Source organism: Carassius gibelio, chromosome B7, assembly GCF_023724105.1.
Source record: "Carassius gibelio isolate Cgi1373 ecotype wild population from Czech Republic chromosome B7, carGib1.2-hapl.c, whole genome shotgun sequence".
Lineage (NCBI taxonomy): Eukaryota > Metazoa > Chordata > Actinopteri > Cypriniformes > Cyprinidae > Carassius > Carassius gibelio.
Window position 1 is genome coordinate 7,365,735 of NC_068402.1, and position 22,558 is coordinate 7,388,292.

Genomic DNA, 22,558 nt, shown 5'->3' on the forward strand with positions numbered 1-22,558 from the left:
CTTATCCTAATACATTCAATGGAAAGCTTATTTATGCAGCTTTCAGAAAATGTGTTCATCTACATTTCAAAACATTTACACTTATGACTGGTTTTGTGGTCCAGTGTCACATATGAGTGTGCAGTATTCATCAGGCAAGAAGCACCTTGTGTGAAGACCAAACACATGTAATTAGGACACATCCTGGTTTGGTCCTGATTTTTAAAATGGTATGGGGTGTAGATTTAATGTTTTGGCTACACATCACTTCAACAAGTCTGAAATGCACTTTTCACTTTTTATATAATAATACAATTTGTTCACAATTTATAACTGAATGAAGTAAATAAAAGTCACTTTTGTTCATTAATACCAGTAGTGTAGTTTGTAATTTGAAATTCTTTGTCCACAAGATGGAGACAACATGCTAAACTTGACCAGCTTCTGTACATGGATGCTGTGCTGGAAAGACATGGGCATCCACATTGTTCTGTGACTGTAAGTGATGCGCATAACCACACGCAGATACCTAATGTACTGTACTTTGAGCATTTTAATTCTAATGCCCTATAGTAACAATCAGTATTCATATGCTTTATACAATGGCATACGGTGTTTCACATTAACTAGGCGGTGAGTCGGCCCGCCATATAGAGTTTCTCATGGTTTGCACATAATAACGACTCTCCTAGATGGTTTCTTTATTTTAACAGCAGAATTAATATTTAGCCATTTATGGAAAATGTCATAGGCCTATAAACTGCTGTGCCATGCTGCTAATATTTATCACACAAAAAAATTCCCCTTCCCGTGACCAGAACGGGTTGCTTGTGGTGAGAATCCAGAACAAGGACTGGTGGGAAGTTGTCCTGCTCCACTTTACAGTTGCTGAGTGAAAGGAGAGTTTTATAATGACAGCACACACATTTATACAACACTTTATGCAAAGGGAAGAGCCGTGTTAGTCAGAAAACAAATTTGGCCCTGATTTGGCATGCAGCTGGCCAAGCTGGCATTCATCCGGCACTGGCATACAGCATGTGGGCCAAACATGGCCTGGGTTTGGGGTTATCACTCCTTTAAATATGAGTAAATAAAACATGGAGACATAAAAATCACTGTATAACAGGAATTTCATTGTTTATGTGGGATTGAATTTAAAATCAAAGGTTCAAACAACTTCATGGCATCCAGAGGTCATTACCATCGACCATGTTGGCAGGTGGTGTATGGTGAAATATGATAATGACCACTTCTCTGGCATAATCATGAATGAAGAGGATGAAAACATACAGGTCAACTGCATGCATCGCAATGGCATTAATAATTTATTCTGGCCAGGCCCAAGAAAAGACATTAAGCTGGTATGCTGACAGTCAGATAGTGTGCCTGATGAAAGAACTGCAGGCCCTCAATAAAAGGTCTTTACAGGTAGATCAAGAAACATGAAGGTACCTAAAATAACAAATGTAGCCAAACCACAAAAAATGTGTAATCAGCGTTTGGGCCAATGCCGAGCTCGGAGCCCTATCACTGGACAGCACACCAAATATGCATGCTATTCTTCTTGCTTTATTATCTGCAAGGCAAACTCATTAAACCTGAGTCTGTTTCTATAAAGTGAGGCAGTTCCATATTTACAAGGACAGTCTGGCACTTCTGACTCACAGTATGCATGTTTACATTTGTAAAGGATTTGCCACTGATGATGAACACGATTCAACAGTGATTCAAACACGAGTTTTAAGCAGATCACAAATACAGATATTATTGTATACAAAAACAATATTATGTTTATACAGCAATGGGCAAAAAGACGTCATTATAATCAGTATTTAAGTACCTACTGGATGCAACAAATGCCTCGTTTGTAATGGGTTTTATTGTTTGTGTCTTGTCTTGCCAGGACACACGTCATCACAAAATGTTAAGGGGTGTAACATTTTCATCATGTTTGAAGGAATTCAGCCAATCGCAACACACTGGATAGCTGGTCAATCAGAGTACACCTGCTTTTCGGAACAATGAGCTTTGAAAAAATTAGGCGTTTCAGAAGGTAGAGAAACCACCCAATTTAGTTCACCCAAAAATGACAATTATGTCATTAATGACTCACCCTCATGTCGTTCCAAACCCGCGACGCATCCGTTCATCTTCAGAACACAGTTTAAGATATTTTAGATTTAGACCGAGAGCTCACAGTCCCTCCATTGAAGCTGTGTGTACGGTCTACTGTCAATGTCCAGAAAGATGAGAAAAAACATCATCAAAGTAGTCCATGTGACATCAGAGGGTCAGTTAGAATATTTTTAAGCATCGAAAATACATTTTGGTCCAAATATAGCAAAATTTACGACTTTATTCACCATTGTCTTCTCTTCCGAGTGCGTTCACAACACTGCAGTTTAGTGATATCCGGTTCTAGAACGAATCACTCGATGTAACCGGATCTTTTTGAACCAGTTCACCAAATCGAACTGAATCGTTTTAAACGGTTCGCATCTCCAATACGCATTAATCCACAAATGACTTAAGCTGTTCACTTTTTTAATGTGGCTGATACTCCCTCTGAGTTAAAACAAACCAATATCCCGGAGTAATTCATTTACTCAAACAGTACACTGACTGAACTGCTGTGAAGAGAGAACTGAACAAGGACACGGAGCCAAGCCAGATGACGAATGAAAGATTGACTCGGTCTCGAGTCAAGATCCGTTGCATCGGTTTTCGGATCAGCAGTACACTGAACCGAGAAACGTTTCTCTTGGATGCATCCAATTCAAGAACCGAGGAGCTGACATTGATCCATAACCACCACCTGCTGTCAGAGTGAATTTGTGTTCTTATTCAGACTGTTTTTTTTTTCATGCAGGTTTTATCTTTGTATCTTTGTTTGTATCAAAATTCAGTGGTTTGTTCTAATTTCAAATGGCTTTTTTTAAATCAAATATGTTTAGTTGTTGTAGTAGTAGCAACTGCTCATCTTTTTTTGCAAAAACTGTTTCATGGCAGAGAAAAATATTTATGGCCGGTACATTTTCTCAAGTCACCACCCACTGGCATTTATTTCACAGTGCAGTGCAGTACAATATATGGCTATTACTGTCATAGGAATGATAATATAAAATATATTTTTTTATTATTATTTTATTCACATTTGTTTGGCTTCCACTGGTCTGTCTTAGACACTATCACAAGAGAGGGTTGAGTCCACTTTAAATTTCAAGAACAAGTACATTCACCAGGGGCCGGTTATGAAAAGGTAGATTGGTCTTATTTGAATGAGAAAAGACAGATTACCCTTTGGCAACTGTTAGTTGGTCAAACTAGTTCTTAAGACAGTCTTAACATGGTGGCTAAGTTTATGCAACTGGCCAGACTCAGCTCTTTTAACCTTTAACTTTAAAATGTTCAAGTTTTTCTCCTGGGGGGGCATGCCCCCAGACCCGCCAAGAGGCATCATAGACCACGCACCAAAGTTTCAACAAAGTCCTGGGGAAGCATTGGACATTGGAGTTGTATACAGTTTATGTACTACATTCATTAATAAAAGGAAACACCTCCATAAAAGACACATGATGACAGGGTCAAAGTCTGATTTGCTTCAGAAAGTATGGTAGCATATATAGACAACAGACTTTTCTCTCTCTCTCTCTCTTAAAAAAAAAAATCCTAATTGAAGCATTCTAAGACTTATGCGATATTCACTCACAGGTAAGTTACAGAAATATATGAAATGTCTTATTTTTCTAATGTTCACTACTGAGTCTCTTTTAGACAGATTGAACACATTGAAAACTGCACTTTGTGCATCAGATGAGAAAATTCAATTAATTTAGCATTTTGATGTGGTCTTGAATTCGTCTGACTTATAAAAAATAAAACACTTATTTGGAATCATTTAATTTAGCTTTATGTTAATAAAAGGCAAGAGCTGTACACATGAGTGAATTTAATTTGTTTTGCATCCATGCATTTAATTTGTGAAATGCTGACATTAATATGTAATTTCTTTAAAAAAAATAGTGAAATGTTACAAATAGAGTTTTAGTGTAACACTGAGACTTTGTGAAACTTGACCTTGCCAGTAAACTAGTATCTCTTGTAAAAAATAAATAAAAAATCACCTTCACTGACATTGCTGTACTTCTTCCTCTGGGGTCATTTCAAGTCATGTTTAGTTTAGATTAGATTAGGTCCAACTTTATTGTCATTATGCAGAGTTCAAGTACAGAGCTGACGAAATGCACTTAGCATCTAACCAGAAGTGCAAGAATACAGTGTTTTATATACATAGTGCAGAGTAAGTGAAGCTATGATTTGCAGTATGTACAGTGGAGTTGCTATAAACAATATTAAGCAGAGTACTGTTTGTACAGATTATAAACAGGAGTGCAATGTAGGGTTATATATGTATATAATGAAAATTAGCAATGCAAGAACAGTGGTAATAAATACAGTTGAAAACAGATTGTGTCAAAGCAACTGAACAACATTAATTAGGAAAACAGTGTGTCAATAATGCAAAATGACAGTTAAAGGCAGTTCATCATTGAATTCAGTGATGTCATCATTTCAGTTCAGTTTAAATCAAGTCAACGATATCACTGGAAATTAAGTTTCCCCAACTAAAAAAGCCAGAGGAGACAGCAGCAAGGAACCAAAACTCCATCAGTGACAGAATGGAGAAAAAAACCTTGGGAGAAACCAGGCTCAGTTGGGGGGCCAGTTCTCAGGTTGCAGCAAAATCAGATTGTGCAGAAGAATCAACTGTTTCCTGTGGCCTTGTCCTGGTGGTCGTCTGAAACAAAGTCTTTACAGGAGATCTGTATCTGGGGCTCTAGTTATCCTGGTCTCCGCAGTCTTTCAGGGCTGTAGAGAGCTGTTCTAGGTGCTGATCCACCATCTGGTCTGGATATGTAATGGATCTGGGTGACTGCAGTGACCCTCTGATCTGGATACATACTGGATCTGGTGGCTACGGTGACTTCGGAAATAAAACAGACTAATATTAGCGTAGATGCCATTCATCTAATGGTGTAGCAAGTACATCGGATGTTATGGGAAGTGTTCCCGGTTCTGGTTTACCTAATTAATGCAGCCTAAAAATCCTTCAACGGATTTGGATATAAGAAGCGTATTAGTGTGTTATGTGTAAGCCAGGTTAAAGAGATACCTGTAGGTCTTTAATTTATATTTAAACTTCAAGAGTGTGTCTGCCTCCCGAACAATGTTAGGTAGAATATTCCAGAGTTTAGGCGCCCTCTGTTGATTTTGATATTCCAGGTATTATGAAATTTCCTGAAATTTGAGAATGCAGCGGATGTGGAGGATCATAATGTAACAAGCTCGTTCAAATACTGAAGTGTTAAACCATTCAGGGCTTTATACTTAATAAGCAAGATTTTAAAATCTATACAATGTTTGATAGGGAGCCAGTGCAGTTTTGACAGAACAGGGCTAATATGGTCATACTTCCTGGTTCTAGTAAGAGCTCTAGCTGCTGCATTTTGGACTAGCTGTAGTTTGTTTATTAAACATGCAGAACAACCACCCAATAAAGCATTACAATAATCTAACCTTGAGGTCTTAAACGCATGGGTTAACATTTCTGTATTTGACATTGAGAGAGATGGAAAAATGCAGTTTTACAAATGCTAGAAATGTGGCTTTCTAAGGAAAGATTGCGATCAAATAGCACACCTAGGTTCCTAACTGATGTCAAAGAATTGACATAGCAGCCATCAAGTCTTAGACAGCGTTCTAGGTTATTACAATGCAGAGTTTTTAGGTCCTATAATTAACACCTCTGTTTTTTTAGAATTTAGCAGTAAGAAATTACTCGTCATCCAGTTTTTTATATCGACTATGCATTTTGTTTATCAAACTGGTATGTTTCAATGGGCCACAAAGAAATATAGAGCTGAGTATCATCAGCATAACAGTGAAAGCTAACACCGTGTTTCCTGATGATATCTTCGAAGTAATATGTAAAGCGTGAAGAGTAATGGCACTACTACTGAGCCTTGAGGTACTCCATACTGCACTTGTGATCGATATGAAACCTCTTCATTCACTGCTAGGAACTGATGGCAGTCAACCATAATCAGATGATAAAAGCAGGTCATTAGTAACTACAAGGAAAGCAGTCTTAGTACTATGATTGACTATGGGGGAAAAAAAGGGGGATTTTACTTTTCTTTTCTTTTTTTGGGGGGGGGGGGTTCTATGCTGTGAAAAGAAATATGTGCTTTGACTTTTTTTTTTTTTCATGACAGGGCCTAAAGAAAAGCAGAGCAATGGCAGATTTTTTTCAATCACAAAAATTCAGAGAGAGTATGGATATCCCTCCAAGTAAGTTAATCACTAAAAGTTTAATTGGATAAATCAAACGAAAAAAAAAACCTTGTCTTAGCATCACAGCTTCTTCTTTTTTTTTTTTTTTTAACTGTACAAGTAATAATATAATTTAAATACGATCTAACATGCGTAGACACTTGAGGTGAGATATTTTTATTATTTCTATTTTTTTAAGATATTTCATACTCCAGTGGTTCTCTGGCTGAGGAGCTTCAGTGTTCAGTGTGTCTGGATGTGTTTACTGATCCAGTCAGCACTCCATGTGGACACAACTTCTGTAAGAGCTGCTTGAACCAGTGCTGGGAGAAAAGTCAACAGTGCAGATGTCCATTGTGTAAAGAAACATTCAGTAAAAGACCTGACATCAAGATCAACACAGCTCTTAGGGAGGTTGCACAGCTCTTTCAAAAAAAGCCCAGTTTGAGTAAATCTGAAGTTCTCTGTGACGTCTGTGATGAAAGAAAAAAGAAAGCCCTGAAATCCTGCCTGCTGTGTCAGGCATCTTACTGTGAAACTCACCTGGAGTTTCATCACAAAATCTATTTAAAGAAACACAAACTGATGGACCCTGTGGAGAATATAAATGACTATATATGTCAGAAACACGAGAGACCTCTGGAGCTGTTCTGTAGAGACGATCAGACACGTGTGTGTGTGTTTTGCACTGATGGAGACCACAAGACTCACAACACTGTTCCTCTAGAGGAGGAGTGTAAAGTGAAGAAGGCAAGAGTTACTAACATCAAAACTTATTCCAATAACCTCATTTTAAATTATGCAGCTAGATCTTTTGTCAGAAAATGGAAAATGCTGATTTGATCAAATGTTTCTATGTTTCTATCTCTCTATAGACTCAGCTAATGAGGACACAGAAAGCCACGCAGCAGAATATCCAGGACAGAATCGAGAAGATTCAAGGCATTAAATACTTTGCAAAACTCAGAAAAGTGAGCTAAAGATGTTAAATCTTTAATGAATAATGTTTTAGTTTGATACTGTAAATGAAGCCAATTATTTAAAAATATAACTATTTCAGAAAAGCACAGAGCGAGAGAAAGCAGCCAGTGTTGAGCTCTTCAGTGATCTGATACACTCCATTGAGAGATCTCAGACTGAGCTGCTGGAGATGATGGAGGAGATGCAGAAAGCAGCAGAGAAACAGGATGAAGAGCTCATTCAAGAGCTGCAGCAGGAAATCACTGAGCTCAAGCTAAGAAAGACTGAGCTGGATCATCTCTTACACACTGAGAATCACCTCCAGCTCCTACAGGTCAGTGTCTCTCTGTCTGCTCACATCACAGGACAACACTCACACTCCTCAAGCTGAGGGATTTCTCCTCTCTCCTGCTGTAGATTGATCCATCCCTGTGCAGTCCTCCACACACCAGGAACCGGCCTGAGATCAGTATGAACACTGATGTGAGTGTGGAGACTCTGAGGAGAGCTCTGACTCAGCTGCAGGAAACTCTAGACCAGAAACTCAGTCAAACTGGTAGGTCAATATCAAATACAGAACACGTTTCATTAGATGCTAATTTACTGTATAAAATTACTTTTGAGACCAAACAATAGTTCTTTATGCAAAAATTTGAAAATATTATTCTTTCACTTCACAGTATTGAGGAAGATGCAGCAGTATGCAGGTACCATGTGTGATTTTTCATCTTCACATAAATATTGTAGTTATAATTAACATTTATTCTGCCAAACACTTATGGAGATCTTTGTTAAAATGTATTATCTGATTTCTCTCTCAGTGGATGTGACTCTGGATCCTGACACAGCTCATCCAAAACTCATTCTGTCTAATGATGGAAAACAAGTGCGACATGGAGACATTGAGCACAAACTGCCAGATTACCCAGAGCGGTTTGATAAGTGTGCCTCTGCCCTGGGAAAAGAGGGATTCTTGTCAGGAAGATTTTATTTTGAAGTGCAGGTGAAGGGAAAGAATATGTGGGATTTAGGAGTAGCCAGAGAATCTATTAACAGGAAGGGAAAGATCAGAGTGTGTCCAGAGAATGGATTCTGGACTGTGGCTCTGAGGAATGGTGATGAATATTGGGCTTGTACTGATTCCTATGTCCTTCTGTCTCTGAGAGTAAAGCCACAGAAGGTGGGGGTGTTTGTGGATTATGAGGAAGGTCTTGTCTCCTTCTGTGATGTAGAGTCCAGATCTCATATCTACTCTTTCACTGGTCAGTCTTTCACTAATCGACTATGTTCATATTTTTGCCCCTTTCCTGACGATACTGGTAAAGATTCAGCACCAATGATCATCTCACCTTTCAATTACAATGGATGAATTTACAACCGAGATAGTGAAATAAACAATGAAAACAAAGAAATGTAATACATTTTTATCTGAAAGTCGGATATGTTGTATGCAGCTGCTATTAGTCAAATGATAAAATGTTAATATCATAATATTTTCTATCTGATGTTTTAACTTTGAAAATCTGTTATTATTGTTATCTGTAAAATTGCACTTTACAGCTCGAATTAACGTTAATGGCAGTAAAACACCATCCTGTATCCTTTTCACACATAGGCTATAATATCCATAATATTTTTTCTTCTCACATCCCATTAGATTACATGGAGAGGGTTAGGGATATATGACCTGCTGGGTCCAGCCACCTGGGGGCAATCGTTGTGGCTTCCCTTTCAGTGCTTGTGCGGCACACTTGGAGAGCACTGCTGGTGAGGGCTTCTGTTTTTCTGTGAAAGTTAATCTGAACTGAACTGAAGCTTTTTAACTTTTTAATAAACAATTTTTTTTCTGAGACTCTTTTTAAGACACACAGTATGTGAACATATGCCTATGTGACAGACTTGTGAGAGAAATGTATTTTAAAATGTTTATGGTACAGCAGAGTGTATAATTAAAAGCAGGGCAGAACAATTACATGCGCATAATTCGTACGTAGTTGTATTTCATTAACGATGAAATACAACAACGTACGAGTTATGCGCATGTAATTGTATGTAATTTGCGCATGTAATTTTACTGTTGTGGGTAGCGCATAGAATAACAAAAATATATATCTCTTTATTGTGTTTGGGCCACCCTGGACGAGCGAGCATAGGCACTGGCCTGTCAGACACTTCCCGTGTATTGTGTATGTTTTTCTCCCTGTGACTCAGTTTTCTTCCTCATGTTGATTAATTTGATTCCAAGTGTTTTCTATGTGTTTCCATTCCATGTGTGTCTCGTTATCCCATTATCCTCTTATGTGTATTTAAAGTGTTCCCTGTTCACAGTTCTCTGTCGGCTGTTGTAAATGTCATCTCCTCCATACTCCTTGTAATTCCCCATCTTCGAATTAAAAAAAATAATAATGTTGAAGAAATCTCCTGCATCTTCTTGCTCATCGCTCCTGTGTATCATGGCAGAACAGCCATCCTGAAAAAAGTAACCAGAACCTACTTCTCCTCGTTTTTCTTTTTCCCAATTTTTGTTTCCTGGTTTTTCCGCCGCAGCATAGAAACAGCATATCCCGTCAAGATCTCTCCTTCTATGAGAATGAAGGGGAATTCTGCATGATGCGTGATGGCGTTGGATGATGTCATCCTTAATCAGCTGTTCTGGCTCGGGGCCAACTACCATCGCCCCTTGGACCTCCCAGACACCACTAGGCTAAGTTGGAGGAAAGGTTTCTTCTGGTGTCTGGGGAGTGTCTGGTCCCGAGCCAGAACCAGCCCACTGCTGTCGGCAGCTCACCAAAGCCTGCTGCCATCCAAGGCCCTCTCTAGTTCACCAACCATTCATATGGCAAACCCAATGAAGATTAATGTGGCAAGCCCAAAGGATGTTAATGTGAAAAGCCCAAGGGATGTTAATGTGGCAAGCCCAAAGGACGTTAATGTGGCAAGCCTGCCAGCCCCAATGCTCACTCCAGTGCCTGCTCCTTGAAAGCGCCTTCCAGAGTGTCCTCAAGTGTCCGCTCCTCCCGAGCTCGATCTAGTGTCGGCTCTAGCCCCAGAGCTCGCTCCAGTGTCAGTCAGTTCCAGCCCCAATATTCACTCTAGTGCCAGCTCCTTGAAAGTGCCATGCTCTGCCTGCTCCTCCAGAGTGCCCTCCAGTGCCAGAACCACGAAAGCACTATCCTGATCCCCATTTCAGCCCAGGAAGTGCTCCTGTTCCCTAGTTTAGCCCACGGAGGGCTCCTGATCCCGAGTTAAGCCCAGGAAGGGCTCCTGACCCTCAGTTCAGACCAGGAAGGGCTCCTGTTCTGTAGTATATCCCATGAAGGGCTCCTGTTTCCCCGTTAAGCCCAGGGAGGGCTCCTGATCCCTGATAAGCCCCGTAAGTTCCTCCAAGTATTTTTTATTTTTATTTTGGTGGGGGGTAGTAGGGCTGGGGCCTCAGAGGCAGCTCTGCCATGGCTTCCCGAACTCCCTGCTCCACCATAGCCTCCAAAGTCTCCTGATCCACCATGGTGTCCCAAACGCATTTCGCTCTAGAGGCCACTGTTCCGTGTCTTTCCTGAAGGACCTCCAGAGCACCCACCCCCCCTCCCCGTTGGATGTTGTATGGCGTGAGGACACGCCTTCCAGAGGGGGGCGTGGTGTCAGACTCTGTTCCGTGTGTTGTGTTTGTTTTTCTCCCTGTGACCCAGTTTTCATCTTCATGTTGATTAATTTGATTCCAGGTGTTTTCTATGTGTTTCCATTGGTCCTATGTGTGTCTCGTTATCCCATTATCTTGTTCTGTGTATTAAAAGTGATCCCTGTTACCAGTCGGCAGCTGTAAACGTCATCTCCCCCGTACTCCATGTAATTCCACATTAATTGTAATTAAAATTGCATGTTGAAGAAATCTCCTGCGTTTCTTGCGTCTCCTTGCTTCTTGCTCCTGTATATTGTGACAGTGCCTAGAATGCCTATGTGTAAATTCAGCTCTGATGACCCCTTTAAAATGTGCTCACTTTGGTTTACATCTTCATTGGAAGTGGTTCATGAGAAGAGAGAAGAAGAGGCAGCATCTCATCTCTGTCACAGTTGGCCTGACTGGGGCGGAGGATGGAGCAGCCACGGGCACAATCATCAGTAATATTTTCGCATCTGATTTTCTGTACTGATTTGAATCTTTAATAAAAATTATTGCAAACATTGATGACAGTATTGAACTCTATTTTGACCTTATTATTATTATTTTTAAAAAGTTGTATGCGACTTTTTGACGTTTTATTCAGTTTTATTTGGTGTATAAAAACATGGATGCATCTGCTAGCAACAAAACATGAAATTAATGAGTTTAAAATAAATAACAATACATTGAAATAAAATATCATATAAAAAGCCTTTGCATCAACTTGAAAATATATGTCACTAAATACATACCTATCACTAAACTGATATACTCAAAGTCTGCTAAATTGTAACAACTAATTTTGCACTTAATGCACTTTTAATTGTGCAGAAGTAGAGCTGAAGTTAAAGATTCCTTAAAGAGCCACACAGATGGGAAATCAAAAATGACCTGTATTACAGTGTATGATGTAGCTGTCCATCAGTGTAAACAATGTGCAAAGTAATTAAACCAAAAAGTACACGATTTATAAAGTTATTGGCTTCTAAAGTAAGGAGTCGACTCTGAATCGCTGAAACGAGTCATTATAGATTTCAAATCTTTTGCCCATCTCTATGTACAATCACAACGCGAAATATGATTATGAAGTTATGTGTCTGTTTTCTCCCGAGCGTCTTATCAGTATGTGTGCTGTCTGCAGCCTGTCTGCGCTGATCGTCATGTACAAACACGTCATTAAAATGAAGTGTAACTCCGTGAATACTCAACGAAGAGACATGAGAAAGATATCTATAGAAAGTTTGACATGTCTACTTTAAAACTAAACAAGTGCTGCCGAAAACAGATATTCTGTGATAAAGTAATCCATATGAAAACAACGCGATGTCTGTTTTTCATGTCTCCCTTCATTCTAATGTGACCACGCCCCCGCGCTGAACGCGCTATTCAGATTCAAACTGAAGCGCATGGCTTGAATACGCCCACACAGAAGAAAAAGCAGCGAGCCTGTTCAAGTTTTTTATTTTACTGTTTGCGATGAGAGGAATAAGACATAATTCACCCCAAACAGATGCTAACGCATAGTTTACCGTGGAGGTGTGTGCGGAACAACCAATCAAACCTGACTATGTTAGTTGACCAATCAGAACACAGTATGCTACCGAAAGGTGGGGTTTAAGGAAACTGAATCTTTTGAACAGCTTCGCGCGAACCGTTTGGGCATCTCTGAGAATTGAGGTAATTTTAAAATGATATTTTGACAAAATGACAATGTTTTTTAACCTTGGATGGATTTAAACCTAATGTACAGGACTTATAAACAGTGATAGGAAGCTTAGAATTGTCATCTTACTGGCTCTTTAACTAGGGCATCTGTCGCCCGACGGTCACAGGTTTGAGTCTCGGTGCTGTCAGGAGTTGTACAGTAGGTGGGAGGGAGTGAATGAACAGCGCTCTCTTCCACCCTCAATACCCATGGCTGAAGTGCCCTTGAGCAAGGCACTGAACCTCCAGTTGCTCCCCGGGCGCTGGATATACAACTGCCCACTGCTCCGGGTGTGTGTTCATGGTGTGTTCATGGTGTGTTCACTTCTCACTGCTGTGTGTGTGCACTTGGATGGGTTAAATGCAGAGCACCATAGTCTTGGCAAATGTCATGACTTTCACTTTTTTTCCCACTAACTAAAGATATATTGAAGTACATATGATTGTTCTAAATTGGCACTATTGCAAGTATACTTAATTTACACTTAACATGTCATCTATAGATTACATCTATAGTGACATTAAAACACATTTTTGGCTTAATATGGAGAAATGTGCATTGTGCACAAGTAGTAATCCAAATAAAGATTAATTAGTTTTATATCATTAAGTATCATGTGATATGTCAGTAAATAGACAAGAAATAAAGTAAATATAATGTTAGTAGATTTGAACTAGTCTGAACGTGTCATAAAGAACATTTCAGGTGGAATTGTGATCTAGCTAGCAATACCTCACTGACAACATACTAAACATCGGAGCTTCACCAGCTATTGTGTAAGGAGCCTTTTGGGAGTCGTGGGGCTCCAAATTGAGTGAAATGCTGTTTATATCAACAAGAAGATTTGGAGTGACCTTTTTTGAATAAAGGTTTTAATGCTAATGCCATAGCAACAGTCAGAATTCAGGTACTTTATAAATGACATTGAAGTTGTATGTGCACCTTATGTAATAGGCCTACACTCCTACATAAAACTGTGCACAAAGACACATGATACAGGGTCAAAGTCTGACGGGAGCAAACTTTGACTTTCACTTTACAAAACAACAACAACAACAAAATCCTAATTGAACTTAAGCATTCTAATACATGATATTCACTCACAGGTAAGTTATGGATATATATTAAATGTTTTTAATTTTTCTAATGTTTGTTGAGTATACATTAGACAAACTGAACACACTGAAAACCGCACTTTGTGGGTTAGATAAGAAAGATCCATTAACTGAATGTCTTGAAGATGTGATCTGATTTTTCGAAATGCAAAACCTTATTTGGAATCATATACTCAGCTCTCTGTTAATATGTTTGGATCTGCATACAAGAATGATTATGATCTGTTTTACATCCATAAATTCAATTCGTGAAGTTCTGGAATTAGTATGTATCATCATTATCAATATTAACAGTCAAATGATACAAATAGAATGGTTGCATTGTACAGTGATACTGATTGTCATTAAAACATTATCAAAAACTGATCTGTTTGGCTCTAAGCTAGTAATTATTTTTTTAAGTATAGTTTTGTTTTATTTTATTGTTTATTTATTTTTACAGGGGCTCTCAAACTTTTTAAGGTCAATTTACCAAGGACCCTCTTATAATTTTTACCGACACTGGAACTTTCATTTTAATTTTCTGGAATTAGTTCCTCTCTCTCTCTCTCTCTCTCTCTCTCTCTCTCTCAGAAAGTATGTCTAATAAATTGTAATAAAAAAACTTGATTTAACAAGTTTAACAATAATTTAATTTTAGGGCTCAATGAAATAATTTTTTATTTATTCTTGATTTCTGTATTGTTCCCAGACTCAGTGCTTATAGTTTACATTTTCTGAATTCCATTTTTAAATGATTTTTTTTATTAATGAAAATGCGTGTCTAATTAAATTAATAAATCATTAACTTTTTATGAGAATGTATTTATTCATATAAAAAATGATTAAAAACTGACAGACACTAGTTTGTTCCATGATTTGATACCCCCGATTTTAATTTATTCATCCTAAATGTTATGACACTCCATGTACAGTAAATTTAATTTTTAGGACTGGGTTTCACATTGTGGAAATTATAAAGCCCTAAAATGTTATGAAATTAAATATGTCCTGTGACTTTATTTCTGACAAGGCTTAAAGAAAAGAGCAGCAATGGCAGAAAGAATTCGATCACGAAAATCCAGACGCAGTAGGGAAAACCCTCCATGTAAGTCAGCTACTAAAAATATTATTGAATAAAGTAACTAAGAACTGTACAATCTAGACATCACTTACAATGATAATTAATTCCTGTTTTGGTTGCCGTACAAGTAAAAATTTTATTTGTACTGAATATTATCCAATATTTGCAGACATGAGCTATAGGTGATACATTTTAATTATTCCTCTTCTTATCAGCTATGTCAACCTCCAGTGGTCTTCTAGCAAAGGAGCTTAAATGTTCAGTGTGTCTGGATGTGTTTACTGATCCAGTCAGCACTCCATGTGGACACAACTTCTGTAAGAGCTGTTTGAACCAGTGCTGGGAGAACAGTCAGAACTGCTACTGTCCATTCTGTAAAGAAACATTCAGTAAAAGACCTGACATCAATATCAACACTGCACTTCGAGAGGTTGTGCAGCTCTTTCAGAAAAAGTTTAGTTTGAGTAAATCTGAAGTTCTCTGTGACATCTGTGATGAAAGAAAGCTGAAAGCCCTGAAGTCCTGTCTGGTGTGTCAGACCTCTTACTGTGAAACTCACCTGGAGCCTCACCTGAGAGTCCTGAGCTTAAAGAAACACAAACTGATGGACCCTGTGGAGAATATGAAGGACTATATATGCCAAAAACATGAGAGACCTCTGGAGCTGTTCTGTAGAGATGATCAGACACGTGTGTGTGTGTTTTGCACTGACGGAGACCACAAGACTCACAACACTGTTCCTCTAGAGGAGGAGAGTAAAGAGAAGAAGGTATGAGTTCCTAACAATATATATAAAAAAATACTTTAATAACCTTTTACTTTTTAAATATTCCAACTATATATTTGGTCAAAACATGGGGAATTTAGTGATAAAATGTATGTGTGTGTTCCTGCTTGTCTGTAGAGTCAGCTAATGAAGATACAGAAAGATGTCCAGCAGATGATCCAGGACAAAAACAAGAAGATTCAAGACATTAAGTATTTCACAGAACACAGGAAAGTGAGTTTGATAAATACAGTATCCATTAATGATATTGTTTGATACTGTAAATGAAGTCAATTAATTAGGGGGTCAAGCACCACCTTCATCATCATCATCATCTTCTTCTTCCTCCGCCTCTCTTGAAGTCTATGGCAGTTCATAGAACTATTTGTGGGAAAGCTATGAAATTTGGCACACAGATAAAGAATAGACACAGATAGACATTAACCGCAGCTTAGCAGGGGTACACAGGGAAGGGAATCTGTAGCTGTTTTTTCTTTTTAAATGGATGGTATCACTTAATTAATCATACATACATTTCTGTCATGACAATTCTCGAAAGGAATTGTACATGACAATGTTAATGTATTTGTCTTGGCAGAATAGATCTGCTATGCTGCTGCGGCAGAGCAAGTACCAAGAATTGCTAATGCCAATACATCCATAACATGCTGCTGTAAGCATGTAAGAAATATTGGTCCCACTTTATATTAGGTGGCCTTAACTACTATGTATTTACATAAAAAATAAGTACAATGTACTTATTGTGTTCATATTGTATTGTAAAACACTTTTGCTGCTATTGAGGTGGGAAAGGGGTAAGATTAGGGAGAGGGTTGGAGGTATGGGTAAGTTTAAGGGTGGGTTAAGGTGTAAAGTATAGGTCAACAGTGTAATTATAAATGTAATTACATAAATTAAATACAGATGTAATTACATGTTGTTGTTTTTTAAATATAAGTAAAATGTAAAAACATGTATGTACAAAATAAGTACATTGTACTAAATTATTAATTAAAATGTAAGTACATAGTAGTTAAGGCCACTTAATATAAAGTGGGTCCGAAATATTGCTGTTGCAGATATAACATACACGAATTAACCGCATTGCATAAATGAATCACCTCGGATCTATACAGGTGGAGCTGGGGAAGGTGGAGGGTTTCTGAAGCAAGCTGTACTACTATGGCAAGCGCTAGTCATATATTTGAATGTTGAGCAGCAAGCTCATTGGCTACCAGTAGAGGAGAGAACCAATCAGCTGTGCCATCTGATAATGATGTCATAACATCAGATCGAGTTAGACCTATCGGACCGCGTCATCAGAGTTTCATGCCAGAACTCTGTATATACACTGAACAAAATTATAAACGTAACACTTTTGTTTTTGCCCCCATTTTTTCATGAGCTGAGCTGACTTCTTCTATGTACACAAAAGGCCTGTTTCTCTCAAATATTGTTCACAAATCTGTCTAAATCTGAGTAAGTGAGCACTTCTCCTTTGCTGAGATAATCAATCCACCTCACAAGTGTGGCATATCAAGATGCTGATTAGGAGCGTGCAATTTGCATGTTAACTGCAGGAATGTCCACCAGAGCTGTTGCCTGTAAATTGTAACAACACCAGCCCAGGAATTTCACATTCAGCATCATCCTCCAAGATCTTCTGAGACCAGCCACACAGACAGCTTCTGCAACAATTGGTTTGCATAACCAAAGAATTTCTGCACAAACTGTCAGAAACAGTCTCAAGGAAGCTCATCTGCATGCTCTTCGTCCTCATCGGGGTCTCGATCTGACTGCAGTTTATCATCGTAACCAACTTGAGTGGGCAAATGATCACATTCGATTGCATCTGGCACTTTGGAGAGGTGTTCTCTTCATGGATAAATCCTGGTTTTCACTGTAAAGGGCAGATGGCAGACAGCGTGTATGGTGTTGTGTGGGTGAACGGTTTGCTGATGTCAACATTGTGGATCGATTGGCCCATGATGGTGGTGGGGTTATGGTATAGGCAGGCGTATGGTATGGACAACGAACACAGGTGCATTTTATTGATGGCATTTTGATTGCACAGAGCTACTGTGGTGAGATCCTGAGGTCCATTGTTTTGCCATTCATCCATGACAATCACCTCAAGTTGCACTATGATAATGCAAGGCCCCATGTTGCAAGGATCTGTACACACTTCCTGGAAGCTGAAAACATCCCAGTTCTTGCATGGCCAGCATACTCACCGGATATGTCAACCATTGAACATGTTTGGGATGCTCTGGATCGGCGTTTACGCCAATATCTAGCAACTTAGCACAGCCATTGAAGAGGAGTGGACCAACATTCCACAGGTCACAATCAACAACCTGGTCAACTCTATGTGAAGGAGATGTGATGCACTGTATGTGGTTACACCAGATACTGACTGGTTTTTGGACCCCCCACAACTCCACCCCCTGGACCCTCAGTACAGTAAAAATGCACATTTTAGAGTGGCCTTTAATTGTGGCCAGCCGAAGTCAATCCTGTGCAATAATCCTGCTGTCTAATCAGCATCTTGATATACCACACCTGTGAGGTAGATGGATTATCTTAGCAAAGGAGAAGTGCTCACTACCACAGATTTAGACAGATTTGTGAACAATATTTGAGAGAAATAGGCCTTTTGTGTACATACTAAAGTGTGAAATGACTAGAAATACTTCCAAGTATAGAGACCCATACTCGGAATTTGTGCGCTGCATTTAACCCATCCAAAGTGCACACACAGCAGTGAGCACACACACACCGTGAACACACACCCGGAGCAGTGTGTAGCCATTTATGCTGCGGTGCCCGGGGAGCAGTTGGGGGTTCAGTGCCTTCAGTGCTCAAGGGCACCTCAGTCGTGGTATTGAGGGTGCAGAGAGCACTGTGCATTCATTCCCCCCACCTACAATTCCTGCCAGGCCAAGACTTGAACTCGCAACCTTTGGATTACAAGTCCGAATCTCTAACCAACAGGCCCACCTATCAATTCGTATCAATAAAGTTTAATAGGATAAATCCTGTTTAGTGATTTATCCAATATAGATCTTTGCATTGTTAAGTCCTCTTTTGAGGCACGCGCAAGCGCACGGATGCACAACCTCACTATATATATATATATATATATATATATATATATATATATATATATATATATATATATATATATATATATATATATTTCAGAACAGCACAGAGCGAGAAAAAGCAGCCAGTGTTGAGCTCTTTAGTGATCTGATACACTCCATTGAGAGATGTCAGACTGAGCTGCTGGAGATGATGGAGGAGAAGAAGAAAGCAGCAGAGAAACAGGATGAAGAGCTCATTCAAGAGCTGCAGCAGGAAATCACTGAGCTCACGTTGAGTAACACTGAGCTGGATCATCTCTTACACACTGAGGATCACCTCCATCTCCTACAGGTCAGTGTCTCTCTGTCAGCTCACATCACAGGACAACACTCACACTCCTCAAGCTGAGGGATTTCTCTTCTCTCCTGCTGTAGATTGATCCATCCCTGTGCAGTCCTCCACACACCAGGAACCGGCCTGAGATCAGTATGAACACTGATGTGAGTGTGGAGACTCTGAGGAGAGCTCTGACTCAGCTGCAGGAAACTCTAGACCAGAAACTCAGTCAAACTGGTAGGTCAATATCAAATATAGCATGCACATCATATGATATGTTATTATTGGACTATGTGGCACATACGTTATTTTTTTATTAAAAATATAGAAATTATTTTTTGTTTTATGATTGTTTGACTTGCAGTGTTGAGGAGGATGCAACAGTATGCAGGTACAATCTGTGATTTTTCACTCATAATATATATATATATATATATATATATATATATATATATATATATATATATATATATATATATTTGAAAATGTGTTTTTATTTTACCAAACATGTCAACATGTGCAAATCTTTGAATTGGTAAAATGTGATTCCTATTATCTGATTTCTCTCTCAGTGGATGTGACTCTGGATCCTGATACAGCTCACCCAATTCTCATTCTGTCTAATGATGGAAAACAAGTGCGACATGGAGACGCTGAGCATGGAGTCCCAGATTACCCAGAGCGATTTGATAAGTGTGCCTCTGTCCTGGGAAAAGAGGGATTCTTATCAGGAAGATTTTATTTTGAAGTGCTGGTGAAGGGAAAGAATAAGTGGGATTTAGGAGTGGCCAGAGAATCTATTAACAGGAAGGGAAAGATCAGAGTGTGTCCTGAGAATGGATTCTGGACTGTGGGTCTATGGAATGGTGATGAATATTGGGCTTGTACTGATTCCTATGTCCTTCTGTCTCTGAGAGTGAAGCCACAGAAGGTGGGGGTGTTTGTGGATTATGAGGAAGGTGTGGTCTCCTTCTATGATGTAGAGTCCATATCTCATGTCTACTCTTTCACTGGGCAGTCTTTCACTAATAGATTATATCCATATTTTTGCCCCTTTTCAAAGGATACTGGTAAAAATTCAGCACCAATGATCATCTCACCTGTTAAATACAATGAATGAATATGCAACCCAGATATGAAATAAACATTGAAAATGAATCATCTTAAGACATCTGTATGTAAAATATACTGTACGCAGCTGCTGTCTGTCAATTTATTAATTTACTGTCACGTTTGTCCATTCACTTTTTTTAATTTGCCATAATTATTCATAATCTGTACAAGTTTACATCAAATAAAATGTAAACATTTGCACAGATTGAGAATATCATATGAATACCCATGGAAGAACCAGATCACTTGAGTACAATGATTCAAACTGAAATAATAATATATATTGTAGCTATATTAGTGTAATTATGTAACATAATTGGCAAAATGTATACAATTCACTACACTTTCCAACTCAAATTAATGCTAGTGGCAGTATAATTTTTTACAAATTATAATTACAGGTAGCATCAAAATATTTTTAAATAAATAAATACTTTTTCCATAGTGCCTGATTTGTAAACATGTTAATGTTTGCATTACACAACCAGCTGTGTTGCTTTTCTGACATCAGATTTGTTTGTGATGTCACAATAAAAGAGATCCGAGACTGGTAAGCAAGCTATTAAATGCCATGGCAACACTTCTGGCTTAGGTTTTGTGTATGTGGTAAGGTAATTTTCAAACATGAGCTGGATGTATAAATGTGAAATTTGGCTGTACATAGGAGGAGCTACTGTGTGACTGCAATGCAGGTGAGGGAGAGTTGAGTGAAACTAAACTGATGCACAATAATCTAAAAGCTTTTAGACTTTTTAATAAATAATATAGCATAGCCTAATTCTTTAGACATTCAAAGACATGTGAAAACAGCTGATGCACTCACATGTAGCCTACGTGATGTCAGATACATTTATTTTAAACACATTCAGCAGAGTGGATTGCTACCTAACTAAAATAAACTATGCTAAAACCAGGTTGAAGCATGAGTTAAGCACTCAGCTAGTTCAGTCGTGTAGATTTAAAAAAGATGTCAGAATTTTATCAAATGGTTGTGCTGTTGGGCTGCAAAACTAACTTTAGTGTAAACATTTAATAAGACCATTTAACTCTGCTGTATTCGAGAGTTTTCACATTTAAAATGTGATTATTATCAGGCTTAATCCACAGTGAATTAAATACTCTTATACGTGTTATATGGAGTCTGTCTGGAACCAAAATACACGAATTTGGCTTTCATTCAATTGATCCAGCTTTAAAATATTACGTTGTCTTGGTTTAAAAAAAATAAATAATAATTATTAGGCAACAAAGTGATGAACAGATTTCATGCTTTTAAACATTTTGTGACGTTTGAGCAGACATAAAGAGTAGAAGTAGTGGCAGAATATTCACCAACATCACCAAGACAACGCAGATAACGAATTCCTGGCGCATGCTTAAAATAAAGGGAATAGCAGCGTAGTCAAATGAGCACATTCTGTTTGAGCGCCCTCTGCTGTGACTTTATTTAGAACTATTCGAAAGAGATAATTTAACTGTCTATATTATATCTAAAATGCGACTTATTTCCTGGTACTGTTAATTTACAGTATATTTGTCTGTTCTATTAAAGCAATATCATACTCATTGTCATGCACACAGCTGTGATTTGGCTGACAGATATTCGGAAGAACAATACTATATTATATAACTATATGTTATATAGCTTAATTATTTAATAATTGTAAACATTAACTGCAGGTGATACATTTTTCACCCTTTTTCGTAGACCTGTTGTTCAATGTGGACACAACTTCTGTAAGAGCTGCTTGAACCAGTACGGGGAAAAGAATGGGGACTGTAACTGTCTACTTTGTACACACATTTAATCAGAACCTGGTTTCAAAAAAAAAACGGAAAAAAAAAAAAAAAAATCTATGGACTCGGACTTGGAGATTATGTCAGAAACATGAGAGACTTCTGGAGCTGTTCTGTAGAGATGATCAGACACGTGTGTATGTGTGTTTTGAAATACCTCTAGTTTTGTTTTTCTCCTGATCCATTACCTGATGATAGTGGTCAAATTTCAGCACCGCTGATCATCTCACCTGGTAAATGCAATAAATGAATATAGAACCCAGATATGTGAAGCATTATAGATAGAATCTGAAAAGCAAATGTAAAAATGTTAGTATAACACCTCTGTTTGTTCAGCATAAAATCTAATTATGTAAACATTTGCACAGTTTGAGAATGTCCTTTAAATTTCTTCAGAATAGCCTTATCACTAATATCACATAGTCCGAGGCCATGGTTCTCAGTCGGAAAAGGGTGGATTGCCCACTTCAGGTTGGTGGAGAGTTCCTGCCTCAAGTGGAGGAGTTCAGGTATTCTGGGGTCTTGTTCATGACTGAGGGAAGGATGGAACAGGAGATTGAAAGACGGATTGGTGCAGCTTCTGCAGTAATGCGGTCTCTTTACCAGTCTGTCGTGATGAAGAAGGAGCTGAGCTGTAAGGCAA

The 22,558-nt window shown here is 38.5% G+C and overlaps 2 protein-coding genes across 3 annotated transcripts; both read left to right on the forward strand.

Moving 5' to 3' along the window:
- Positions 1-3,571: 3,571 nt before the first annotated feature.
- Positions 3,572-9,692, forward strand: LOC127962602 (zinc finger protein RFP-like). 2 transcript variants are annotated; one of them, XM_052562229.1, is made up of 9 exons: positions 3,572-3,693; positions 6,258-6,333; positions 6,515-7,065; positions 7,191-7,286; positions 7,376-7,609; positions 7,693-7,831; positions 7,956-7,982; positions 8,097-8,537; positions 8,933-9,692. In XM_052562229.1, the coding sequence occupies exons 2-9, from the start codon at positions 6,279-6,281 to the stop codon at positions 8,959-8,961; spliced, it is 1,572 nt and encodes a 523-aa protein (XP_052418189.1). In that variant the 5' UTR covers positions 3,572-3,693; positions 6,258-6,278; the 3' UTR covers positions 8,962-9,692. The 2 variants fall into 2 exon arrangements, with proteins under 2 accessions (XP_052418189.1, XP_052418188.1); XM_052562228.1 differs by having other exon boundaries at positions 8,097-9,692.
- A 3,959-nt stretch (positions 9,693-13,651) lies between these two features.
- Positions 13,652-20,496, forward strand: LOC127962601 (E3 ubiquitin-protein ligase TRIM39-like). The gene is made up of 8 exons (XM_052562227.1): positions 13,652-13,744; positions 14,766-14,840; positions 15,032-15,585; positions 15,721-15,816; positions 18,787-19,020; positions 19,104-19,242; positions 19,370-19,396; positions 19,578-20,496. Exons 2-8 carry the CDS (start codon positions 14,786-14,788, stop codon positions 20,123-20,125), a joined length of 1,653 nt encoding a protein of 550 aa, XP_052418187.1. The 5' UTR covers positions 13,652-13,744; positions 14,766-14,785; the 3' UTR covers positions 20,126-20,496.
- The last annotated feature ends 2,062 nt before the right edge of the window (positions 20,497-22,558 follow it).

Excerpts from the sequence above, each read along its gene's own strand:
- LOC127962602 (XM_052562228.1), top strand. The coding sequence starts at position 6,279 with ATGGCAGATTTTTTTCAATCACAAAAATTCAGAGAGAGTATGGATATC. Across the intron at positions 7,287-7,375 it reads ACTTTGCAAAACTCAGAAAA|AAAAGCACAGAGCGAGAGAA; the intron begins GTGAGCTAAAGA and ends TAACTATTTCAG. Across the intron at positions 7,610-7,692 it reads ATCACCTCCAGCTCCTACAG|ATTGATCCATCCCTGTGCAG; the intron begins GTCAGTGTCTCT and ends CTCCTGCTGTAG.
- LOC127962601 (XM_052562227.1), top strand. The coding sequence starts at position 14,786 with ATGGCAGAAAGAATTCGATCACGAAAATCCAGACGCAGTAGGGAAAAC. Across the intron at positions 19,021-19,103 it reads ATCACCTCCATCTCCTACAG|ATTGATCCATCCCTGTGCAG; the intron begins GTCAGTGTCTCT and ends CTCCTGCTGTAG. Across the intron at positions 19,243-19,369 it reads CCAGAAACTCAGTCAAACTG|TGTTGAGGAGGATGCAACAG; the intron begins GTAGGTCAATAT and ends TTTGACTTGCAG.